At 53.2% G+C, this 23348-nt stretch overlaps 3 protein-coding genes across 16 annotated transcripts in view; 2 read left to right on the forward strand and 1 right to left on the reverse strand.

Annotated features, from left to right (window-relative positions):
- IL17RC (interleukin 17 receptor C) overlaps positions 1 to 3889 on the forward strand; it is a 13458-nt gene extending 9569 nt beyond the window's left edge. For 4 of the 11 annotated variants that reach the window (XM_032270616.1, XM_032270618.1, XM_032270627.1 and 1 more), the window contains 7 exons: positions 395 to 443; positions 570 to 691; positions 941 to 1000; positions 1439 to 1487; positions 2887 to 2982; positions 3099 to 3137; positions 3233 to 3889. In XM_032270616.1, coding sequence (XP_032126507.1) covers positions 395 to 443; positions 570 to 691; positions 941 to 1000; positions 1439 to 1487; positions 2887 to 2982; positions 3099 to 3137; positions 3233 to 3861 — 1044 coding nt within the window. In that variant the 3' untranslated portion in view covers positions 3862 to 3889. The remainder of the gene's footprint in view (positions 1 to 394; positions 444 to 569; positions 692 to 940; positions 1001 to 1438; positions 1488 to 2886; positions 2983 to 3098; positions 3138 to 3232) is intronic. The other 7 variants (XM_032270617.1, XM_032270620.1, XM_032270624.1 and 4 more) reach the window with 4 other exon arrangements.
- A 130-nt stretch (positions 3890 to 4019) lies between these two features.
- CRELD1 (cysteine rich with EGF like domains 1) lies at positions 4020 to 13301 on the forward strand. Of its 2 annotated transcripts, none has more exons than XM_032270633.1 (11): positions 4020 to 4114; positions 4691 to 4883; positions 5119 to 5201; positions 7631 to 7741; positions 8078 to 8169; positions 9096 to 9272; positions 9357 to 9452; positions 10746 to 10829; positions 11010 to 11105; positions 11314 to 11448; positions 12291 to 13301. In XM_032270633.1, the coding sequence occupies exons 2-11, from the start codon at positions 4710 to 4712 to the stop codon at positions 12503 to 12505; spliced, it is 1263 nt and encodes a 420-aa protein (XP_032126524.1). In that variant the 5' UTR covers positions 4020 to 4114; positions 4691 to 4709; the 3' UTR covers positions 12506 to 13301. The 2 variants fall into 2 exon arrangements, with proteins under 2 accessions (XP_032126524.1, XP_032126523.1); XM_032270632.1 differs by having other exon boundaries at positions 4080 to 4182.
- A 147-nt stretch (positions 13302 to 13448) lies between these two features.
- On the reverse strand, positions 13449 to 22281 carry PRRT3 (proline rich transmembrane protein 3). 3 transcript variants are annotated; one of them, XM_032270612.1, is made up of 4 exons: positions 21893 to 22277; positions 17039 to 18122; positions 16692 to 16847; positions 13449 to 15910 (listed from the first exon to the last, which is right to left on the reverse strand). In XM_032270612.1, the coding sequence occupies exons 2-4, from the start codon at positions 18063 to 18065 to the stop codon at positions 14136 to 14138; spliced, it is 2958 nt and encodes a 985-aa protein (XP_032126503.1). In that variant the 5' UTR covers positions 18066 to 18122; positions 21893 to 22277; the 3' UTR covers positions 13449 to 14135. The 3 variants fall into 3 exon arrangements, with proteins under 3 accessions (XP_032126503.1, XP_032126505.1, XP_032126506.1); XM_032270614.1 differs by having other exon boundaries at positions 13950 to 15910; positions 21713 to 22278; XM_032270615.1 differs by lacking the exon at positions 16692 to 16847 and having other exon boundaries at positions 13950 to 15910; positions 21893 to 22281.
- Between the last annotated feature and the right edge of the window lie 1067 nt (positions 22282 to 23348).

Below are 23348 nucleotides of genomic sequence, written 5' to 3' on the forward strand. Positions count from 1 at the left end.
ATCTTGTAATGGAGAAAGGCAGCCAGTAGACATTGTAAATAAATTATATAATATCTTAAAATTGCATACAAATACTATGGAAAAGGGATAAGGGAGGATTGGGGTTGCAATTTTTAGCACGGTGGTCAGGTGAGAAGGAAATCTCTTTGAGAAGGTTAGATGAGAGAGGAACTATGCTTTATAAGACATGAAAAGAGCTTTAGGGTCAGAAGACCCTTTAGCACAGAGAAAGATGAAGTGACTCCTAATCACCCAGGCTTGAACCCATATCTGCCTAAGGTCAGGTCAAGTGTAGATTCCCAACCCAACAGGCCTCCTGTTGCCTGCACTGTTCTGGTCTTTCTGGCCTTGGCTTTTGCTTTTCTTAGTGGCCCTAACCATGGTCTCTTCCCAGCAGGTGAACAGCTGGGAGAATCTGCAGCTGCAAGAGTGCTTGTGGGCTGGTGAGTGGGGCCTGGGGTGGCTGAGGCAGGGCCACTTCCTAGGGGTGGTCACGGCATGGGAGGTGGGAAAGTGGCCAATCCCAGCAAGGTTGGGTCTTGGTCAGAGTGGCCCCTCACCCCTTCCAGACTCCCTGGGGCCTCTCAATGATGATGTGCTACTGTTGGAGACAAGAGGCCCCCAGAACAACAGATCCTTCTGTGCCTTGGAACCCAGTGGCTGTACTTCACTGCCCAGCAGAGCCTCCACGGTAAGGACTGAGTGACCCTCCTCCACAGATCTCTACAGATGTATCTCACACCTGGCCTTAAATTTTTACTCAATCCACCCTGTGCTTGTCTCTGGAAACATGGGGGTGACTCAAACCTGGGCCCTATTCAGTGGCATCATCAAAGTCTCCCAGTCACCTCTACCCCATTCTACCCAGCTGTAGCCTGGTAGGTGCTGCCCTAAGGGTGCTGCCTCCAGGTAACAGTGCCCCCATCCTTTGGCTTGGCAGATGGCAGCTCGCCTTGGAGAGTACTTACTACAAGACCTGCAGTCAGGCCAGTGTCTGCAGGTGAGCAGGTAGCAGAAGGGCCCTACCTCAGTGCCTAAGGGCCTCAGGCCTAAAACTAGCACTCATCTACTATCTGTTTAGGTTTATTTTATGTTCAGCCCTGGGAGAGTTAAGAGTAGAAGAAGCATAGTTCCTATCTCCAAGGAGCACACTGTTAGCTAGACACCCGTAAACAGATAACCATACCTATGGGTGCTAAGTTTTGGGTTCCAGGGAGAGCTTCTGGGAAGAATTTCTTCCTATAAGCCAGGTTTGGCATGGAAGAAGTCATAGCCTAGGCAGTGGGCACAGCATAAGCAAAGGCAGAGCAGCTGCAGGAACCGTAGGCGGGAGATATGCATAGTTGATGATGGGAATTTGGAGATCAGGCCACCAGAGCTTGGTGAATGCAGAACACCCAACTGGTGCCCTGGATTTGGTTCTGTTTGTATCTTATAGCTGTGGAATGATGACCTGGGAGCGCTATGGGCCTGCCCCATGGACAAATGTGAGTATTGTAAGAACTGCCTTTCCTTTCTGTACCAGGAGCAGGGATCTTGACAGGGACCACTCCTGGGTGCAGTACATGCAATGGCCTTGTCCTTCCCTGAGATCAGATAAACCAGAGGGTCATTCCTTCATTCACTCAAAAAATATGATGAGAGCTTGCAGGGATCCCAGGAGCACGGATAAATAAATAAATAAATAAATAAAATCTCTGTCCACAACCCTTAGCAGACTAGCAAGACATGAGCCAGTCACTTCATTTAAAGTGTGAGCTACTGAAGCACCACCAAGTGTTCAACGCTGTAAATGCATACAATGCAGACCTGACCTGGGAGGGGTAAGGGGCTCAGGGGGAAGGTTCCAGCAGGGAGTAGAGATGCATTTTTGTGAAGACTGTGGGGTACTTTTTTTTTTTTGAGACAGTCTCCCTTTGTCACCTGACTGGAGTGCAGTGGCACGATCTTGGCTAACTGCAATCTCTGCCTCAACTGTGGGGTACTTTTTTGAGAAACTCCAAGATGGCCAATGTGGCTAGAGGGTCTTGGACAATGTGGCAGGTTTCTGTCATGAGGTAAGGATGCAGGAGCCATGTTGGGAATTTGGATCTTACGTTAAGAGAAGCAGGAGCTATGATCAAATTTATATTTTTAAAAGATTTCTGAGGCTGCCATGTGGTGAATCAACTGGAGGCTAAAAATGACAGGGCTGGGACACCAGGCAGGAGGCTGTTGCAGACACCCAGGACAGCAAGATCAAGGACCCAGCAACCCTAGCTTAGGAGAGAATATGAGCTGACATTTTAGCACTTAAGATGCTCAGCATTGTGTTGTGCTTTATATGTATTAATATATTTAGTCTTCACACCAACCCTGTGACGTAGGTACAACGTTACAGAGGAGAAAACTGAGGCAGAGGGTGACGTTACTTATTCAAAGACCCCTAAACAAATGGCGCTATATTCATCCACTGGCTCTGACACTGTGCTGTGGATTTTGCACAAATCATTTCTCTTTTTTTTTTTTTTTTTTTTTTTGAGAAGGAGTCTCGCTCTGTAGCCCAGGCTGGAGTGCAATGGCACAATCTCGGCTCACTGCAACCTCCGCCTCCTGGGTTCAAGTAATTCTTCTGCCTCAGGCTCCAGAGTAGATGGGATTACAGGGGCACACCACCATGCCCAGCTCATTTTTTGTATCTTTAGTAGAGACAGGGTTTCACCATGTTGGCCAGGCTGGTCTCGAACTCCTGATCTTGTGATCCTCCCGCCTCGGCCTCCCAAAGTGATGGGATTACAGGCGTGAGCCACCACACCCCGCCGTCAATTCATTTCTCTTAAGTCTCAGTTTTTCTTCTCTGTGGAGGGTGAGTGTAAGTTTCTAATTCTTCTTCCCTGGGTCTCCCAGACTCCCACAAGCGCTGGGCCCTCGTGTGGCTGGCCTGCCTACTCTTTGCCGCTGCGCTTTCCCTCTTCCTCCTACTCAGAAAGGATCACGCGAAAGGTGAGCGCTTCCCGGCTCCCCATTCCCCAGGGGCAGGACCACAGTGGCTCTGGGAGTTCTCCGAGGGAAGGCGGCAGGCGAGCTCACCAGCTGCCTCTGCCCCTGTCCCTTAACAGGGTGGCTGAGGCTCTTGAAACAGGACGTCCGCAAGGGGGGTGAGTGGGTGCAAGCGCTGGGCGGGGGGCCGCCCCCGGGAGGGCCAGGCCTGTACCAGCTCACCTCTTCCCTCCCCGTCTCTTTTCAACGGCAGCAGCCGCCAGGGGCCGCGCGGCTCTGCTCCTCTACTCAGCCGATGACTCAAGCTTCGAACGCCTGGTGGGCGCCCTGGCGTCGGCGCTGTGCGAGCTGCCGCTGCGCGTGGCCGTAGACCTGTGGAGCCGTCGTGAACTCAGCGCACAGGGGCCCGTGGCCTGGTTCCATGCGCAGCGGCGCCAGACCCTGCAGGAGGGCGGCATGGTGGTCCTGCTTTTCTCGCCCGGGGCGGTGGCGCTGTGCAGCGAGTGGCTACAGGATGGAATGTCTGTGCCCGGGGCGAACTGCCCACACGACGCCTTCCGCGCCTCGCTCAGCTGCGTGCTGCCTGACTTCTTGCAGGGCCGGGCGTCCGGCCGCTACGTGGCGGCCTGCTTCGACAGGCTGCTCCGCCCGGACGCCGTGCCTGCCCTTTTCCGCACCGTGCCCGTCTTTTCACTGCCCTCCCAGCTACCGGACTTCTTGGGGGCCCTGCAGCGGCCCAGCGCCCTGCGTCCCCGGCGGCTCCGAGAGAGTGCGGAACAAGTGTCCCGGGCCCTTCAGCCAGCCCTGGAGAGCTACTTCCATCCTCCGGGAACGCCCGGGCAGGGACGCGGGGTGGGACCTGGGACAGGGGACGGGACTTGAATAAAGGTAGACGCTGTTTTTCTACCCATGTGGCCCACACGTGTCTCCGCGGCGGGTGTGGCAAACGGCGTTCCCTAGCCCCGCGGCCCTTTAAAGCCCGGACAGGTGCAGCTCGGTGCCGCCTCTGGTTGGCTGGCGTGGGGTGACGCAATGGCACATGGCCCACCACCATTGGCTGGGCGGCAAGCTCCGCCCCTTGGACTGCGGCGCGGGTGGGGGTTGTACGTTTTACGCAGGCTGTGGCAGCGACGCAGTGAGTAGACGGCCCACGGCACCCGCCGGCTGAGGCGAACGCTTCATCCTCCTCTGTGGCCTACGAGGGTCTGAATCTTTCCCTGCCGGCTCGTGGGCCGTGCCTTTGCCAGTCTGCGAGGCCCTGAACCTGACCCCTTCCCTTCCTAACCGGATCCGGGCTCCTCCCCCCAAGCCCGGGGTTCCGGACACCTCCCCCAAGACAACTCCTCTGGCCTCCTCTGCTTCATTACTTGGAATCTGATCTCTCCTCCCTAATTCTGAGGATCCGGCCCCTAGTAGCCTTTATCAGGCCCTCAAACAAGAGGCTGACTTTTGCCCCCTTGCCAAGGAGCGAGGCCACTTTCGTCTCCTCACCCCATGCTAATGGGAATAGCTTATCTCCCTTCTGGAATGGCCTATTATGCACCTTTCCCCGCCCATCCCCACAGCCCCTGCAGTACCCAGTCTGGCCTCTTTTGGTTGTAATAACGCAGATCTGGGCTCCCAGCGCCGCAGCACCTCAGAACAGACCCTTTTCTTTCTTACGTGGGGCCTGACTCCTTCAGTGAAGCCTCTCCACGCCCTCTATCTGCAGGTCACCAGCCTGGGTAAAGATGGCCTCACGGCCTCCGAAGGGCCTGGTCCCAGCTGTGTTCTGGGGCCTGAGCCTCTTCCTCAGCCTCCCAGGCCCCATCTGGCTCCAGCCCTCTCCACCTCCCCAGTCTTCTCTCCCGCCTCAGCCCCATCCGTGTCATACCTGCCGGGGACTGGTTGACAGCTTCAACAAGGTGGGTGCACCGGCAGCCTCATTGGAAGGGGACCCAGCTACTGTAACACAGCGATTTAGAGTGGGGAACCCTAGGATGCAAATCTGCATGGATTCAAGTTTCATGTTGGTCTCTTACTAGTTATATGGCCCTAGGCAGGTTGCCTTTCTGTGCCTCAGTTTCCTGATCAGTAGAACAGTGAGTGCTAGCATATGCCAGGCACTGTACTTAGCTATTACTAATTTTCTGTTTCCAGGGCCTGGAGAGAACCATCCGGGACAACTTTGGAGGTGGAAACACTGCCTGGGAGGAAGAGAAGTTGTCCAAATACAAAGACAGGTAAAGGGCTTTTTGGGGGAGGGGTGCATAGTCCCCTCCCCACCAAATCTCTTCTCTACTGGTGGAGGGCTAGGAATTCTTGGGGAGCACTTATTCATTCAACAAATATCACTGAACTTCTATAGTATAGCAGTAAACAAGGCAAGCAAAATCCCATCTTCCTGGAGCTCACATTCTAATAGAGAAAATAAGCAGTGAATATTAAGTCAGATGAAGAACAAACAGTGAAGCACAGTAGACTGCGGGATGGTAGGAGGCAAGGTGTTCAAAGTGTAGCATTTGAACAGAGAGACCTGAAGTGAAGAAGCAAGCTATGTGACAGGGAGAGAATTGGGCAGAGGATGAGGCTGAGCTTGGTGTGTTCAAGAAGCGGCTGGAGTGGAGTGAGCAAAGGGGAGAGTGGTAGAAGGTGAAGGCAGAGGTTCAGGCCTTGAAGGCTACAGAAAGGTGTTTAGATTCTTTTTCGAAGTGTAGTGGGAAGCTCTTGGAAGGTTATGAGCAGAAAAAATGATAACAGTCTTCTTTATACCTTTAAATATTACTCACAGTGCTATGTAGCAAACAGACTGTAGGGGGCAAGGAAGTACCAGTTTAGGAGGCAAGTGCATTGTCTAGGCATGAAGGCAACACAAGCTAGTGTAGCATCTAGTGGAGGACATGGTGAAGGGGTCACATTCTAGGTATATTTTGCAGAGAGAACAATAGGATCTGGTGATGGATTCATTATGGGGTATAGAGAAACAGAATAAAAGATGCTTACTAGATTTTGGGCCTGAGCAACTGGGTGAATAGTGCAGCAGATGTTTTCTAAGATGGTAATACAGGGGAAACTGAGATGGTTTGGGGAGGGGTGGGATGTGGTGTTCTTTGATCATATTGGCCTGAAGTGTCCATTAGACATCCAAGCAGACTCCATCCAAGTCTGGAATTCAGAAAAGAGTAGGAATTGGAAACAGAAATTTGAGAGTTGTCAGTATATAGTCAGTATGTAGAGAAAGCCATGGAAAGGGTATAGAAAGGCAAGCCCTGAGCCCTGAGTCCTGAGCCCTGCAGGACTCAAAGTTAATGGAAGAAGAGTCAGCAAAGACTCAGAGTTAGACCTGGTTGTTGGTTCTTACCATTTGTAACCTAGGGAAGGTCATTTAATCTCTCAGAGCCATAGTTTCTTCACCTATAAAATGGGGCTATTAATGCCTGATTTGCCTATTTCATAGGAGTGTAGAAAGGGTTAACAGGGATGTCCACTAAAAATAAAGGTTTTGTTATTAAGTAACAGTGGTCATTTTCTCTTTTCCTTCCATGGGCCTGAGTTTCCTTATTCAGGAATGAGGGGATTGGCCAAGATAACCCCAGTGCACTTCTGGCTTTACAATGGCTCCTGCATTGCTTGGTTTTTTAAATCACTTCCTATATGCCAGGCCCTGTGCCAGACCCTTCAAATACAGGATATAAAGCATCAAATATTTATATATATATATATTTAATTGTGGTAAAATATACATAAAAATTTCCCATCACCACTATCTAGTTCTAGAACATTTTCATTACCCCCTCCCAAAAAAATCCCATACCAATGACGTAGTCACTCCCCATTCTCCCCTTCCCCCGGCTCCTGACAGTCACTAATTTGTGTTAGTCAAGCAGAAATTAGGATTTGCTGATTTCATTAGAATCATACAATACGTGGCCTTTTGTGTCTTGCTTGTTTCACTTAGCATGTTTTCAAGGTTCACCCATACTGTAGCGTATATCAATACTTATTCCTTTTTATGGCTGGGTAATATTCTCGTTTGGCTGTACCACATTTTGTTTGTCCATGCATCAGTTGATGGACAGCTGCATTGTTTCTGCCTTTTGGCTGTTGTGAATAGTGCTGCTGTGAACATTTGTGTACAAGTTTTTGTTTGAACACCTGTTTTCCATTCTTTTGGGTCTGTATCCAGGAGTGGAATTGATGGGTCCTATGGTGATTCCATGCCTAACTTATTGAGGAACTGCTTTTCCACAGTGGTGATGCCATTTTTGCATCCCCACCTGCAGTGTGGGAGGATTCTAATTTCTCCACATCCCTGCCAACACTTGTTATAGGATGTATTTTTAACCATATCAATCCAGCAAGGGTATTATATTCCGTTGCTCAGATGCAGGGACTGATGTATCTTACAACAAACTTGCAGGGACGGTATTGTTGTCCCCATTTTACAGATGAGAAAGCAAAGAGGTTCAGAGAGATTAAGTGACTTGCCCAAGGTCCTACCACTAGATTTGAACCCAGGTCTGTCTGCTTCCCAGAACCATGATCCCTTCCATTATACCCCATGGCCTCTCCTTTGATATTGTTATAGCAAGACGAAGGGTGGAGAGAGACCTGATGAGGGTGGTGGGTGGGGTGGAGCTTGTTTCCCATCAGCCCTTCCCTGTCTGGTCAGTGAGACCCGCCTGGTAGAGGTGCTGGAGGGCGTGTGCAGCAAGTCGGACTTCGAGTGCCATCGCCTGCTGGAACTGAGTGAAGAGCTGGTGGAGAACTGGTGGTTTCACAAGTGAGTGGCAAGGGAGCCTTCCCTGGGAGTAGGTCACAGTTGGACCTGATGTTAAGGCCTTGGCTTGGCCAAGAAGTGGGGGGTGCATGCTGAGGGCCATGTCCTGGTTCTGCTCCTTCTAAACCCGGATCTGCTAAGGACTTGCAGGGGGATGCCACTTTGAGCCTCAGTTTACCCCTCTGCCAAATTGGGAAAGGGCATTGGTCAGATGGCCTTGTGGATCTTATGTCCAAGCTGGGTTGAATCACAGATTCAGAAGTGGGGGATTGGGAACAGCACTTGTGACACTATGTCAGCACCTCCTCCCCACCTCCCTCCACCCTGTCCCTGCCTCAGGCAGCAGGAGGCCCCGGACCTCTTCCAGTGGCTGTGCTCAGATTCCCTGAAGCTCTGCTGCCCCGCAGGCACCTTCGGGCCCTCCTGCCTCCGTGAGTTTTTAAGTTGCTCTTGGGGATGAGAGGGGACTGCTGAAGCCAGGGATCCATTGCTGGCCCTGTCCCTAGCTGGCCGTGTTAGCTCAGGCTACTCAGATAACTTTTCAGGACCTCGGTTCTTGCCCACCTCACTGGGCTGGGGAAATGGGCAAATCAGTGGGGAAAGGCTTGGAGAACGCACAGGGGCTAGACTAAGTCAGATGCAGTGTGGTTATCATCATGTATTAAAGAAATGATAGACCCCAGCCCCTTCATTTCCCATGCCAGATCAGACTAAGCTACCTTTCTAGGGAGGGGCGGGTGCTGCCCTGGAGTTCCCATGGTCACCATCCATCCTCACACACAGTCCTGGCGCAAGAGCTGAACTTACTACCAGCCTCTTTTAGAACAGTCTTTCCTGAAGCTGCAGATAAAGAGCTAGCTACAAAGATGGCAAATTCAGTCTTTATAAAAGAAAATATTTGCTGCAGTGGCTCATGCCTGTAAACCCAGCACTTTGGGAGGCTGAGGCAGGAGGATCACTTGAGGCCAGGAGTTTGAGAGACCAGCCTGGGTAACATAGCAAGACCCTGTCTCTTAAAAAAAAAAATAGTGGGGCATGGTGATGCAGCCATAGTCCCCCTAGGCTGAAGTGGGAGGATTGCTTGAGCCCAGGAGTTCGAGGCTGCAGTGAGCTATGATCACATCATTGCCTGGAAAACAGAGTGAGACCCTGTCAATAAAATAATAAATAAAATGTTTGGAAATAACCTAATTGTTCCACAAGAGGAAATTAGTACATTTCACAGTTTTATGACAAAATATGTCATTAAAATTAATTTTATTCTCTAAAAATGTTTAATGATATGCAGAGCAGAACATATTCTCTTGTATATCAAGGTTGTATAGATGACCTCACCTGGTTTGGTGTCTTCCCACAGCCTGTCCTGGGGGCACAGAGAGGCCCTGCGGTGGCTACGGGCAGTGTGAAGGGGAAGGGACACGAGGGGGCAGCGGGCACTGTGACTGCCAAGCCGGCTATGGGGGTGAGGCCTGTGGCCAGTGTGGCCTTGGCTACTTTGAGGCAGAACGCAACGCCAGCCATCTGGTATGTTCGGGTAGGTAGCCAAAATGTGTGGCACTGGGCCGGGGCAGATGGGGCACCTGGCTGCCGATCCTCATGCTGACCCCTTTCTGCCCAGCTTGTTTTGGCCCCTGTGCGCGATGCTCAGGACCTGAGGAATCAAACTGTTTGCAATGCATGAAGGGCTGGGCCCTGCATCACCTCAAGTGTGTAGGTAAGTGGGACCCTAGCTAGGTCTGGGGAAGATGGGCAGGGACCTGCGCTTGGTCCCTCCTTCTCTGCATTTGTTGAATACAGGCATGGGCTAGCTTAGGCCTTCATGGAGATCTTAACCTTGCTGGAAAGGCAGAAAAGTAACCAGATACTTACAGTCCAGTACACAGGTACTGTGCAGTATAGTCCCTGTGTACAGTGAGAGATACCTCTGATCTAGTTGAGTGGAAGCGGTGATGGGAAATCAGGAAAGGCTTCTTGCATGAGGTGTTACTTTGGCCAAGGCTTAAAAATTGAGGAAGGGTTGGCCAGGAGAATTAGGACTCTGAACTTTGGGTCAGGAAACCTGGGTTCAAGACTTGGTTTGGTCCCAGCCTAGCCACTCATAAAGACTAGAGTAAAGGCTAAGCTGCTATAACAAAAATCCACAAAAGACTGTGGCTTAAAGAATATAGAGGTTGGCCGGGTGCAGTGGCTCACTCACGCCTGTAATCACAGCACTTTGGGAGGCCAAGGCGGGTGGATCACCTGAGGTCAGGAGTTCGAGACCAGCCTGGCCAACATGGCAAAACCCTGTATCTACTAAAAATACAAAAATTAGCCAGGCATGGTGGCAGGTACCTCTAATCCCAGCTACTCAGGAGTCTGAAGCAGGAGAATCGTTTGAACCCAGGAGGCAGAGGTTGCAGTGAGCTGAGATCCCACCATTGCACTATAGCATGAACGACAAGAGTGAAACTTCGTCTCAAAAAAAAAAAAAAAAAAAAAAAAGAATCTAGAGGGTAGAGGGTTATTTTTTCTCTCATATCTCAGTCCCAAAGTGAGTGGTCCAGGTTGGCAAGGAAGCTGTGCTAGTCACAGTCATTCCAGTACCTAGATCATTCCTGTAACTTACTGCACAGTCATCCCCTGGCGTATTGTCTGCATGGTTGAGGCTGAGTCCTGGGCATCTCCATGTCCCATGTCCCAGCGCTCAGGAAGGGAAAGAAAGTGCATTGAGGAGTCCAAGCCGATTGTTTTAAGGCCAAGCTAACAGTGGAGCACATCACTCCTGTTACATCCTGTTCTCTAGAACTCAATTACAGGGCCACACTTAGCTTCAAGACAGGTTAGAAAATGTGTTCTCTGGCTGGGCAGCCTGAAGTTCACCTGTATGTCTGCTTCTGTGTTGTTGGTAGACAGTGTGCAGTCTCTGCCGTATTTAATCCCAGGCAAGACCATTCCCCAATGGCCCTGGTCCCAGCTTGCCTACTAAATAGAGATTGAAATTCTCACCCTGCTCACCTCTCTGCAGACATTGACGAATGTGGCACAGAGCGAGCCAACTGTGGAGCCGATCAGTTCTGCGTGAACACTGAAGGCTCCTATGAGTGCCGAGGTCAGTGTCTACTTCTGCAAAGGAGGAGTTGTGAGGAGGGATGGAGGAGCTGCTCCACACCTGTCTCTCCAGACCTTCCCCTTCTCAGGCTTCAGAGCACCCCCAGGCCTCCTCTTCTGGAGCATGGTTCCCCTGGGCCTAGGAGCACATCTTACCCGCATCTCTCTCTCCTCTCTCCAGACTGTGCCAAGGCCTGCCTAGGCTGCATGGGGGCAGGGCCAGGCCGCTGTAAGAAGTGTAGCCCTGGCTACCAGCAGGTGGGCTCCAAGTGTCTCGGTAAGTCTCCTGCTGATGGGACACAGGCACCTGGGAGTGCCTCATCCAGCATGAATGGAGAGGGGGCCGGAATATGGGCGGGCAGGGGAAGGAAGGGTGGAATGTTGCCTGGGCAAGGGCAGAGGGGAGTGTTGAGAGGTGGGCAAGATGGAGTTGGGGTGCTGGGTGGGGGGCCCTGGCAGAACTCTGACCCCTCTCTCCCCTCAAGATGTGGATGAGTGTGAGACCGAGGTGTGTCCAGGAGAGAATGAGCAGTGTGAAAACACTGAGGGCGGTTATCGCTGCATCTGTGCTGAGGGCTACAAGCAGATGGAGGGCATATGTGTGAAGGAGCAGATCCCAGGTGAGCCCTGGGGCAGGAGAGGGGGGGTCCTTATTCAAAGAGAAGGCAGGCAAGTCCCTTCCCGTGGTAGCAGTGGCAACTCCAGGCCTTGCCCCACACCTGCTGCCACCCAGCCCCCCAGAGGCTGCACTGAGACCAGGCTCTACATCTGATCACCATATTGGCTCTCAGCAGCCTTATATCTTCCAGGGTACAAAGGGAATCAGACTTGTCATCAAATCAGTCTGCCTCCCTCACCTGTTTCCTCATCTATCCAATGGGACCAGTGTTTGCCCTGGCCTGCTGAGAGCTGTCCTAGGGGCTGTGGTGAGATGCAGGGTAATCACAACGATGATGACAGGGACCATTTCCCCAGCAGTCACTGTGTCAGATGCTATTCCAGGTGCATTCCTCATCTTATTTAACCCCTGAAACAACCCGACACTGGAGGTTTTATTCTCATCCCCATTCTATATATGTAAAAACTAAGATGCAGAGAGGTGAAGCTACTTTCCCAGGGCTATGTGGCAAGCAAGTTGCAGAGCTGGGATCCCAATCCAGACAGTGTGACCCTGAAGTGAGACTCATACAAGTAATTAATAAATGCTCTGCTCCCAACTTGCCCACCATATAGCCTTGGCAAGTCCAACCCCCTTTACCTCTCTGAGCCTCACTTTCCCATTTAGTGAGACAGGGATGATAACTACTCCTTGCAGAGTGGTTTTGAGCAGTAAATGTGTGCCTGGCTTGCTGGGCAGGCCTGGTGGCCATGATGATCAGGTGTGTGGGAGTCCTGGGGAGGCTCCAAGAACTGCCAGGAACAGGGGTTGGAGTGCCAGGCTGCGTCTCTCGCTCTTCTGCAGAGTCGGCGGGCTTCTTCTCAGAGATGACAGAGGACGAGCTGGTGGTGCTGCAGCAGATGTTCTTTGGTGTCATCATCTGTGCTCTGGCCACGTTGGCTGCTAAGGGTGACTTGGTGTTCACCGCCATTTTCATTGGGGCTGTGGCGGCCATGACTGGCTACTGGTTGTCAGAGCGCAGTGACCGTGTGCTGGAGGGCTTCATCAAGGGCAGATAATCTCAGCCACCACCTATAGAATCTCCTCCCACCCATGCTGCCCCCAGAGCTTGGGCTGCCCTCCTGCTGGACACTCAGGACAGCTTGGTTTATTTTTGAGAGGGGGGTAAGCACCCCTACCTGCCTTACAGAGCAACCCAGCTACCCATGCCTGGGCAGACAAGGCCCCTGGGGTAAAAAGTAGCCCTGAAGGTGGATGCCATGAGCTCTTCACCTGGGGGGTACTGGCAGGCTTCACAATGTGTGAATTTCAAGTTTTTCCTTAATGGTGTCTTCTAGTGAGCTATGGCCCCTGCTCAGGAGGAGGGGGTCCTCTCATAGGTGGGGCCATCCTAGCCCCCTCCTGCCAGCTGCATGCTGCCAGCTCTTGTTCTGTGTTCACCACATCCCTACCCCCATTGCCGTTTATTTATTCATCTCAGGAAATAAAGAAAGGTCTTGGAAAGTGAAAAGACTTCAGTCTTACTACCACTCCCACCTTGGGGAAATTTCCTAGAATCCTGGGAAATTGAGGGCTTCCCTGATGACGAGTGGAGAAAAGAGAGCTTGCCCCTAAAGTGGTGTTAGGAGAAGGAGGATAGAGGAACCAGCTTTAGGAGGGTTCCATGCCAGCTGTCATTTGGCAAAGGACCCTGGAAAGATGACTTTTACCTCTGAACGTCACTCTTTCCTCAAATAGGCTTCATAATGCTTTCCAGTCAGGTTTAACGTGAGAATTAAATGAGGTGATAAATGTGAAGACCTGGACAGTACACAGGAGATGTTCAATAAAATTGTGGTTGCCATTATGACCAGAGCCTCCAAGTCTCAAGCAACCTTTCCTCGAAGTCCTCCCCTCCCTCCAATACACAGGAGTTAGAATGACTGGGAGGCGGCAGGGGCTCCAATCTCTCCTTCCTCCTAAGAGTACAGGATCCTGGCATGGCCAGAGGGAAGCACGAGGCAATTCCTAAGGGTTTATTTCTTTGGCACAAAGAGGACAGTCAATCGAGACAAGTGAGGCTTATCACTCCACATTGGAGAGTCTGGGGCACCTGCTCCCTGTTCCTCATGCCCAAATCCATGCACATCCACCCTGTATTCCGCATAGGACATGGCCTCTGTGCAAAAAATACTGGCTGAAAAAAAATAGAAATATTAAAAACAAAAAACGGGGTGGAGCAGGTTCACACCTGGCTGTCCCTGGGAACCGTGGTCCAGTGGAGGCCTGGGGATGCCTTTTATTTATTTATTTATTTATTTTTGAGACGGAGTCTCACGATTGTCACCCAGGCTGGAGTGCAATGGCGTGGTCTAGGCTGACTGCAACCTCTGCCTTCCGGGTTAAAGCAATTCTCCAGCCTCAGCCTCCCGAGTAGCTGGGAGTACGCACATGCCACCACACCCGGCTAATTTTTTTTTTTTTTTTTTTTTGTATTTTTAGTAGATACGGGGTTTCACTATGTTGGCCAGGCTGGTTTCAAACTCCTGACCTCGTGATCTGCCCGCCTCAGCCTCCCAAAGAGCTGGGATTACAGGCATGAGCCGCAGCGCCAGGCCAGGATGCCCATTTTTTAAAGGCTCAACTGTCCCAGTAGGCCATGCCTTGTGTGCATCGGGCAGGGTCCTGGCCCTGCATCAGGACCTTTCCTCAAAGCTCGATGGTATCACTGGAGGCGCTGCGGGATTCCCCGGGCTTGCCGCGTGGCTGGACCTCTGCCGGGCCGTCCCCTGGCCGAGCAGCGGTAGAGTCAGGGACTGGGGTCGGGGCAGGCAGTAACTGCACAGTGCTGGGTAACTCATCTAGGGGCAGACTGTCCACCGACGACAGCCCATGGCGCCAGGGGTTCCAACTGATCTTGAGTGAACCCTTGGAGAAGCTGTCCAGGGAGCTGCCAGAAGCCGCCGCGGCCGCCCCGTCCAGCTCATCCACTACGTGCCGTGGGACCGGCCCGCGCACGCGCACATCACTGAGCGACCTGCAGCGGCCGCGAAGGAGCGTGGAGCCCGTGTCGTCGAACTCGGCTTTGGGGTGGCTGCCCCGGCGCGGCCGCAGAGCGCCTCCAGGCGGCGGGGAGGCCAGGCCGCGGAGGCCGCAGCGCTGGAACACACTGTCTCGCACCAGGTGCTCGCGGAAGAGTGCGGCGTCGATGCTGCGGCTCAGGTTGATGGGCGAGGGCGGCCGCAGATCCAGCTCGCTCAGCGATGGCGCCGGACCTACACCGTTGCGGGACAGTCCCGGGCCACCCTGGGGACCGCGACCCAACGATGCAGCCGAGCCCCAGGCGCCTGAACTGGGCGTGCCTAGCTGCCCACTCTCCGCCGGGTTGCGGATGAGACTCTTGCTGATGTCCAAGCTGCCCGCACCAATGCCGCTGGGCCCCGCGTAGCAGTTATTGGGACGCTCCGGCACCTCGCTCTTGCCCGACGGCGCCGGGCACGCCAGACGCATCAGCTTAGCCCAGCAAGCGTGCTCCGTGGGCGGCCTGGGTCTCGCGGCAGCCACCGCGGCCAGCGCCAGAGTGAGCGCCCATGTCAGCTCCAGGAGGCGCAGCCAGAAGTGGACACCCCACCAGGCCCACGAGAAGCGGCCCACGCGGCCTGGGCCCGGGTACAGCCAGAGCGCGGCCGCCAGCTGCAAGCCGCTGGCCAGCAGCCCCAGCGCGCCCGCCACGGCCAACAGCCGAGGGCCAGGGCTGGCATCCCAGCCCCGCGGCCCTTCCAGCAGGCGGCGACGGCACAGGCAGAGCGTGCCCAGAGCCACAGCCGCGCCCCAGGCGCACGACAAGCCCTGCGTCAGGAGGTTGAGTGCAGACCATGGGGACAGCAGGTCTGTTGCGAGCAAACCCACACCATGCACCAACGCCACTGCTCCCAGCAGGAGTGGGTTTTGCAGCGGCGGCGGCAGCCCCACGCCCAGACCGAGCAGCGTCAGGGAGGCCAGCGCTGTCAGCAGCAAGGGAAAGGGCAGGTTGTAGAGCACCAGGCCAGCGCGAACGCCCAACCGCGCCTGCGAGCCGTAAGGGTCGGTCAGCATATAGGCGGATCGCAGCCCCGAAGCCACCAACACCAGCACCGCGGCCACCAATGCCAGCCGCGGCCCTGACGGGGCGGCTGCCAGCGCAGCCAGTGCCAACAACGCTGGCAGCAGAAAGAGCACCCCCACCCCGTAGACATGCAGCTCCCAGGAGAAGCTCAGCACCCGCCGCAGGGGCCCCCAGCGTAGCGGGGGTGCAGTGGCATTGGCTGGGGGGCTGGAGGCCGGAGCTGAAGCCATGGAGCTGGCTGAAGGCTCCGGAGGGGGAGGTTGGCCCAGGGCTCGCTGCGTGGTGACTCGAATGAGGCCCCGGCGTGACGTCGAGGGGGCCTGGACTGGGGGTGCTGGGGGATGGCTTTGGGGGCGCCCCGGCCACTCCTCGGCTTCATCTGCAATGATAACAATATTAAAATAGCCCTTTGAAAAGTGCTTTTGATTTTCTATCTTCCTCTAGTGTGGTTGGCAAGTCATTTAACTTTTCCAAGCAAATCTGCAAAATGGAGATAACAGTACCTGCCTCATTGGGTTGTGGAGAAGATGAAATGTTTAGCATGGTGCCTAACACCCAGTAAGTGCTAAATGGATGTCAGCTATCATTTTTATTAAATGCTGCTATCAGGGAAGTAGTACCCCAGCAGTTCGACACATGGGCTGCATATTAGAATCATCTGGAGACCAAGGAATAAGAATTTCTTGGGACATGGCTTAGGCATTGGAATTGTTTTTTTTCTTTTTCTTTTTTCTTTTTTCTTTTTTTTTTTTTTTTTTAGACAGGTTCTCACTCTGTCACCCAGGCCAGTGTGCAGTGGTACAATGAGGGCTCACTACAGTCTTGACCTCTAGGTCAAGCGATCTCCCACCTCAGCCTCCGGAATAGCTGGGACTACAGGCACACACCACCATGCCCAACTAATTTTTTTGTTGTTGTTCTAAACATATCCATGTCACATATTAGAACATTCTAGTCCCAAAAGGGCAAATGACTTCTCCCAGATTCCCCAGTGATATGAGTTTATTATCCTAGGTTGTTTGAAGGAAGCCCTGGGAGACTCCTTTAAGCAGGTGATGTCTCCATTCATCACCGCCCTCCACCTCCATACACCCTCAACAAAGGTTCTCAGTTACTAGACAGAACACTCCCCTCTCCCCATACTCCAGCCATGCCCTCACCTGGCTGCAGGGCCCCCATGGGGCTCTCTGTTCGGTTTGCAGCTGGGCCAGGGTCTGAGGGACCAGGGATGAGGGACTTGGGGGTGCCTGGGAGCTCCACAGCTCCTCTCACCCGCTGCGGGGAGATGGGGTCTGCTCCATTCATTGCTGCTATCTCTGAAATGACAAAGCAGTCATCACCGTACCTGACCCTCCTACAGTCCCCAAAATCTAATACCTCAGGATTGAGGCACAATCACCCTCATTTGCCACAATGAGAAAATGAGACCTAGAGGGACCAAGGGTCAAACAGAACTGAGGCATCCAGTTGCCCCGGAACATCATTCAGCACACGCACTGATACCCACCTGGCTTGGACCGCCCATCAGGAGCCTCTGAGGCGGGAGGAGCCGTGGGCTGGGGTCCTGGTGAATCCTTAACATCAGGGAGGTCACCCTGCTTAGGCGGGGAACCTGGGGAGCTGACTTCCCAGGCAACTTCAGTTCCAGCCCTCTTGGGGGTCTCAACCGGCAGCTCCTCAACAGGAGGAAGGCTTCTGGCCAATGCCAAGTCTGGCTGGCCCCCTGGTTCCTGTGAGTAGGCCACCTCAGCTGGGGATACCGAGCCAACATCAGGGCCTGCTGGATCCTGCTGGGTGAAGAAGGGGCCTTGAGCTGCCTCCTGGAAGTCCGGGAAGTCCTCTGCAAACCCACCCTGTCCTTCCAGTGCTGGCCTCTTGACAGTGCCTGAGTGGGGAACAAGCATGTGGGGTGGGCCCTGGTGGCCTGAGGGAGAAGTAGGTGGGACCCGGCTCTTGGTTTTGGCCTTCAGACCCTCATCTCTAGGTGGCTGCTGTCCCTCTTGGCCTCCATGCTGCAGAGAGGGAGAAACTGTGGCTACCCTGAGGTGAAGTCTGGGAGTTGTGGGGATGAAAGTAAGATGAGGGGGACCCACTGGGTGGGGAGCCACTGCTTCTTGCTCCAGAAGCTCTTGTGAGTCCAGAGGTCCTGTCCAGCCATGGGAACTTGGCCCTGGAGCCATCTGGAGGTCATCAGTTACTGAGAGTCGTTCTCTCTGAGCCCCGGGGGCTGCTTTGGGCACGTACAGGGCTGGGCCAAGGGGAGAGGCCATAGGCTTCTCAGGCATCTCTGCAGCAGAGGCGTGGTGGACGTCAGAGTTCCTGTGACTCTCAGCTCTGCGGTTCTCCCGGAAGATGTCTAAGTCCTGGGGCTCTGAGCCCACAGAACCCTCGGGGTGGGCTCCGGGGATCATAGGGGTTTCAGAGTTTTCAAGTGGCCTGGGAAAGCCCCTGCCCAGGGCAGGGCCAGTCCCCAGGAGCGGCAGCAGTAACAACAGCAGGAGGCCACATATACAGCCCCATGGGCTGGAGGCCATGGTCTACTCCGACGCCTGGGCCTAAAGCCCCCACCTTCCAGTCCTCACTGGATGAGCCTAAAAAAAAAACAGGGGGAATGACATGTGAGGGCTGGGGGTCTCCATGGCTTCCTCAAGGGGCTAGCAGGAAAGAAGAGCAACACAAGGCAGCAACTTCTCTGCTTTTAAAACTGCTGGATGTGGCACTTGCCCTGCTTCAAAACCTTCAGCGGCCTCCATTTCCCTCAGGAGAGAACATAAGCTCCTCTCCTGGCCTGCCAAGATTCTGGCCACCACAGGCCATTCATCTGTTCTCCAACACCCACTGGACTGCGTGATTCCCAAGCCTTTGCTGCTGCTGTTCTCTCAGCAGGGAATGCTCTCTCCCTTCTTCACTTGCTGAAATCTTGTTCTTTTCTTTCTTTCTTTCTTTCTTTTTTTTGAGACAGAGTCTTGCTCCGTCACTCAGGCTGAAGTGCAGTGGCATGATCTCGGCTCACTGCAGCCTCTGCCTCTGGGTTCAAGTGATTCTCCTGCCTCAGCCTCCTGAGTAGCTGGGGCTACAGGTGTGTGCCACCACACCTGGCTAATTTTTATATTTTTAGTAGAGATGGAGTTTCACCATGTTGGCCAGGCTGGTCTCAAACTCCTGACCTCAGGTGATCTGCCCATCTCAGCCTCCTAAAGTGCTGGGATTACAGGCGTGAGGCACTGCGCCCAGCCTGAAATCCTATTCCTAAAAGCCCATTTCAAAAATGAGAGAGGTGGAGAGGGAGAGGTGGAGAAGGAGAGGAAGATGCACCTGCCTTTGGGGAGAGGCCTAAGTTTGAATCCCAATGTCTCCATTTCCTGGGGGAGTCATTTACCTCTCTGCATTATAGTTTTTCCATCAGTAAAATGGCGATAATAAGCATCCCTAACTTGGGGGAGCTCTTACAAGACTTAAATAACAAAACACTTATGGGCAAGGTCCATACCTGGTGCTTGAGAAGCATAAGAACCCTTTCACTTTTCCCTCTGTCCAGAAAGCTTTCTGTCTCTCCATTCCTCTTAACTATTTCAACAAGTAATTTGAACACACACTATGTGCCAGGCCCTGAGAATAAAGCAGTGAACAAGACTGCCAAGATTGCCCTCATGAACGGCATTCTAGGGGAGAGACAGACAATACATAATTTTAAATAAGATGTGCTATGAAGAAAATAAAACTCGGCTAAGAGATGTATGAGAGGCCATTTACACAGGGGGTACCAGGATGTCCTCTCTGAGGTGACATTTAAGCTAAATGCTGAATAAGAAGGAGTCAGCTGTTTGAAGATTTGGGGGAAAGGCATTTGGCAGAGGGAACAGAAAGGGCAGAGGCTCTGAGGCAGGAATGAGCTGGGTGAATTCGAGAAATAAGAACAGGAGTGTGGGCCAGGCACGGTGGCTCACATCTATGATCCCAGCACTTTGGGAGGCCAAGGCTGGTGGATCGTTTGAGGCCAGGAGTTCAAGACCAGCCTGGACAACATGTCAAACACTCGTCTCTACTAAAAATACAAAAATTAGCCAGGTGCAGTGGCAGGTGCCTGTAGTCCCAGCTACTCAGAAGGCTGAGGCAGGAGAATGGCTTGAACCCAGGAGGCAGAGGCTGCAGTGAGCTAAGATTGTGCCACTGCACTCCAGCCTGGGAGACAGAGTCAGACTCTGTCTTAAAAAAAAAGAACAGGAGGAGTGTGGCTGAAGCACAGGAAATGAAAATCAGGAAGGCAGGAGCAAGGTCACAGGTGTCTTGTAGGCCTTGACACGGCACCTGAATTTTATTCCACATGCTACAGGCAGCTAGAGGGGATGGGAAGCACGGGGATGACAAAGCCTTATTCGTGTTTGTTTGTTTTTTTTTTTTTTTTTTTTGAGACGGAGTTTCGCTCTTGTTACCCAGGCTGGAGTGCAATGGCGCGATCTCGGCTCACCGCAACCTCCGCCTCCTGGGTTCAGGCAATTCTCCTGCCTCAGCCTCCTGAGTAGCTGGGACTACAGGCACGCACCACCATGCCCAGCTGATTTTTTGTAGTTTTAGTAGAGACGGGGTTTCACCGTGTTGACCAGGATGGTCTCGATCTCTTGACCTCGTGATCCACCCGCCTCGGCCTCCCAAAGTGCTGGGATTACAGGCGTGAGCCACCGCGCCCGGCCTATTCGTGTTTTAAAAAGCAGAGAGAGGCTGGGTACCATGGCTCACACCTGTAATCCCAACGCTTTGGGAGGCACAGGCGGGTGGATTGTTTGAGGTCAGGAGTTCGAGACCAGTCTGTCCAACATGGTGAAACCCCATCTCTACTAAAAATACAAACATTAGCCGAGTATGGTGGTGCGGGCCTGTGATCCCGGCTACTTGGGAGGCTGAGGCAGGAGAATCACTTGAACCCAGGAGATGGAGGTTACAGTGAGCCAAAATTGTACCACCACGCACTCCAACCTGGGCAACAGAGCAAGACTCCATCTCAAAACAAAAACAAAAACAAAAACAAAAGCGGAGAGAGAGGCCAGTGTAAACACCCAGGTAGGATGGGATGGTGGCTTGTTTCAGCTTGGCCATTCCTCTTTCCGCCTTCCTTCTCTGACCTTCCTGGGCACTTGTCACCCTAGCCTCATTCTGTAATAATCTCCTGCCTCTTATTTCAAACCTGCAGCCTCCAGTATACACCTGGTCCCAGGTGGCTATCCCCCAAAATTTCTTGTTCCTGAGAGCCTCTTGGTGAGCCAGGGAGGCAGGAAGGGGCCCCACCACCAGGAGACGGTGCATGGAGGCTGCAAGAGCTGAAGCCTGGGTGTGTTTAGGGGAAGAGGTCCTGCTCTTTTCCTCTCTGGGAAGCAGGTGTCTCCAAAGCTTCCTGGCTCTTAACCTATGGTGGCTCACAGACACCTTGAGAAGCCACTGAAAACCTCAGGTGCTCTCCCAGGGAAAAGATCCAGGCTCACCAAAAGTTGTGGACGATTTCAAGGAATTCAAACACCTCTGAGGCCCATCCTCCAAACTCTAGTTTAGATTCTGTCTTAAAGCCTTGTTAGTTCATTTCTCAAACACTCACGGAGCCTCACTGGCTGCTTCTGGTCTAGACTAGGTGCTGGGGGTCCAGAGGCAGGGCTTAGCTCCAGGATTGGGAGTAGGTAGGGGTGTGCTGAGAGGCCCCTAACACAGGTACTGGCTAAAAACAGTGCTCCTGTGTTTAGCTCTACACCAGTTAGGCTCCTGTGCTAAGCTTAGCAACATGTCATTCCGCCCTCCCAATACGAGGTGTGGGAATAACTATTTCACAGGGGGAAGAAACTGGGTTTCAGAGAGGGTGAGCAACTCCCCCAAGGTCACACAGCCAGTTGAGTGGACACAATCAGGGTTGTGATGCCCCCAGAGGCTCATCTTGTGCAGTGAGTCCAAAAAGCGTTGCTGAGAAGACAGCTGAGTGGGGCCTCTGAAGATAAACATGCCATCTACCCACCACCGCCAACCGAAGAGATGTGGGCACCTGCGGACAAGGCGGGGGCTTGCCCAGCCCTGGGCTCCCACTGCTGGAGAGGCTGTGGGGGTGGGGGATCTCTCTGCCGCAGAGACTGGGGAGAGGCCGGCGTGGGGACAGGGCGAGGCCGCTGCAGGGGAGCCTCGGAGCTGGTCCATCTCGGGTTACCTCTCCTCCTCCTCCTTCTCCTCCTCCGTCTCCTCTCTCCCTGGCTCCGCGCCTTCCCGCAGTGTCCAGGATGGGGGTGGGCGCCGTGTAGGCCTGGTCGCCCGCGCCCGCGAACGGGGCAGCAGGCCACGCTCCCCGCCGGGGCCCCGCCATCGCCCCCTCCCTGGGCCAGCTCCTCACCTGCGCGCCGCAGCCCCCGCGTTCACCTTGCGCGCGTCCCTGCACCCGCTCGCCGCGCCGCATCCTCCGAGATGCTCAGACTTGGCTAACAGAGCCTGGCGCTGCCGATCGCAAGCCCGCCCACAGGAGCGCAGCCCTGCTTAACTCTTTCCCCTTAGGGGTGGACTCTTCTCCCAGCCCTGACTTCCCCTCGCTCAGGGATTCTCAGGGCTCAGAGTGGAAGCGAGGTCACCTCTGAGGGATGTGGAAATGCCTTCTGCAGCATCCCTGAAAGCGAGGCAGCTAGCCTCTGCTTGCATACCTCATGGGACGGGGAGCTCACTTCCTCCTTATCTATATCCCTATATCCTTTTAGGTAAATCCTACTTGCAGCTCGGCGTGTATCCTTCAGATCCTTTTCAATGCACAGTTACATATACATATTAAATAGAAATGACGTCATGCTGTACACGTTTTTGTTTTTGTTTTTTGAGACGGAGTCTTGCTCTGTTGCCCAGGCTGGAGTGCAGTGGCGTGATCTCGGCTCACTGCAACCTCCGCCTCCCAGGTTCAAGCGATTCTGCTGCCTCCGCCTCCCTAGTAGTTGGGATGATAAGCATGCACCACCACGCCCAGCTAATTTTTATATTTTTAGTAGAGATGGGGTTTCACCTCGTTGGCCAGGCTGGTCTCCAGCTCCTGACCTCAGGTGATCAGCCTGCCTTGGCTCCCCAAAGTGTTGGGATTACAGGCGTGAGCCACCGTGCCCAGCCGCTGTAATTCCCCTTTCTCTCTTTCACTTTACAATATATTCTGGCACATTTTTCATGTAAATATCTATAGATCTATCTAATTTCTTGTATCCACTGTTGAGAATTCCAGCATATGGTCAGCTAGTTATTGTTCTTTATCCTGACCCCTGTGATTGGACACAGGTTGTTTCTAGCCTTTGATTAGCAGGGATAATGGAGCAGGGGCCATCCTTGCAGACATCATTGTGCCTGAGCACAAGTGCACCTACCAGGTAATTGCCTAGCTTAGGCATGGTAGTCGAATCTATGAGTCTGCACATTTTCAGGGCTGGTAGACACTGTCAAAATGTTCCTGGTCTTTCTTTGAACACCTCTTAATAAACTAAACATTCACTGCTAGGCTCAACTCATTAAGGGAAATCCACACAAGAAATATATGTGATTATAAAAAACGAGGTAGGGCTGGGTGCAGTGACTCACACCTGTAATCCCAGCCCTTTGAGAAGCCTAGACAGGAGGACTGTTTTGAGCCCAGGAGTTCAAGACCAGCATGGGCAAGATAGTGAGATCTTTTTTAATTAAAAAAAAAAAAAAAAACACTAGCCAGGCATGGTGGTGCATGGCTGTAGTCCTACCTACTCCAGAGGCTGAGGCAGGAGAATCACTTGAGCCCAAGAGGTCAAGGCTGCAGTGAGCTGTGGTCACTGGAGTGCACTGACCACTCT

Source organism: Sapajus apella, unplaced genomic scaffold (genome assembly GCF_009761245.1).
Source record: "Sapajus apella isolate SASKATOON/1434 unplaced genomic scaffold, GSC_monkey_1.0 scaffold213, whole genome shotgun sequence".
Lineage (NCBI taxonomy): Eukaryota > Metazoa > Chordata > Mammalia > Primates > Cebidae > Sapajus > Sapajus apella.

Excerpts from the sequence above, each read along its gene's own strand:
- PRRT3 (XM_032270612.1), bottom strand. The coding sequence starts at position 18,065 with ATGGCCTCCAGCCCATGGGGCTGTATATGTGGCCTCCTGCTGTTGTTA. Across the intron at positions 16,848-17,038 it reads TGATGGGCGGTCCAAGCCAG|AGATAGCAGCAATGAATGGA; the intron begins GTGGGTATCAGT and ends TTGTCATTTCAG. Across the intron at positions 15,911-16,691 it reads CATGGGGGCCCTGCAGCCAG|ATGAAGCCGAGGAGTGGCCG; the intron begins GTGAGGGCATGG and ends TTATCATTGCAG.
- CRELD1 (XM_032270633.1), top strand. The coding sequence starts at position 4,710 with ATGGCCTCACGGCCTCCGAAGGGCCTGGTCCCAGCTGTGTTCTGGGGC. Across the intron at positions 9,273-9,356 it reads CAGCCATCTGGTATGTTCGG|CTTGTTTTGGCCCCTGTGCG; the intron begins GTAGGTAGCCAA and ends CTTTCTGCCCAG. Across the intron at positions 11,106-11,313 it reads GGTGGGCTCCAAGTGTCTCG|ATGTGGATGAGTGTGAGACC; the intron begins GTAAGTCTCCTG and ends TCTCCCCTCAAG.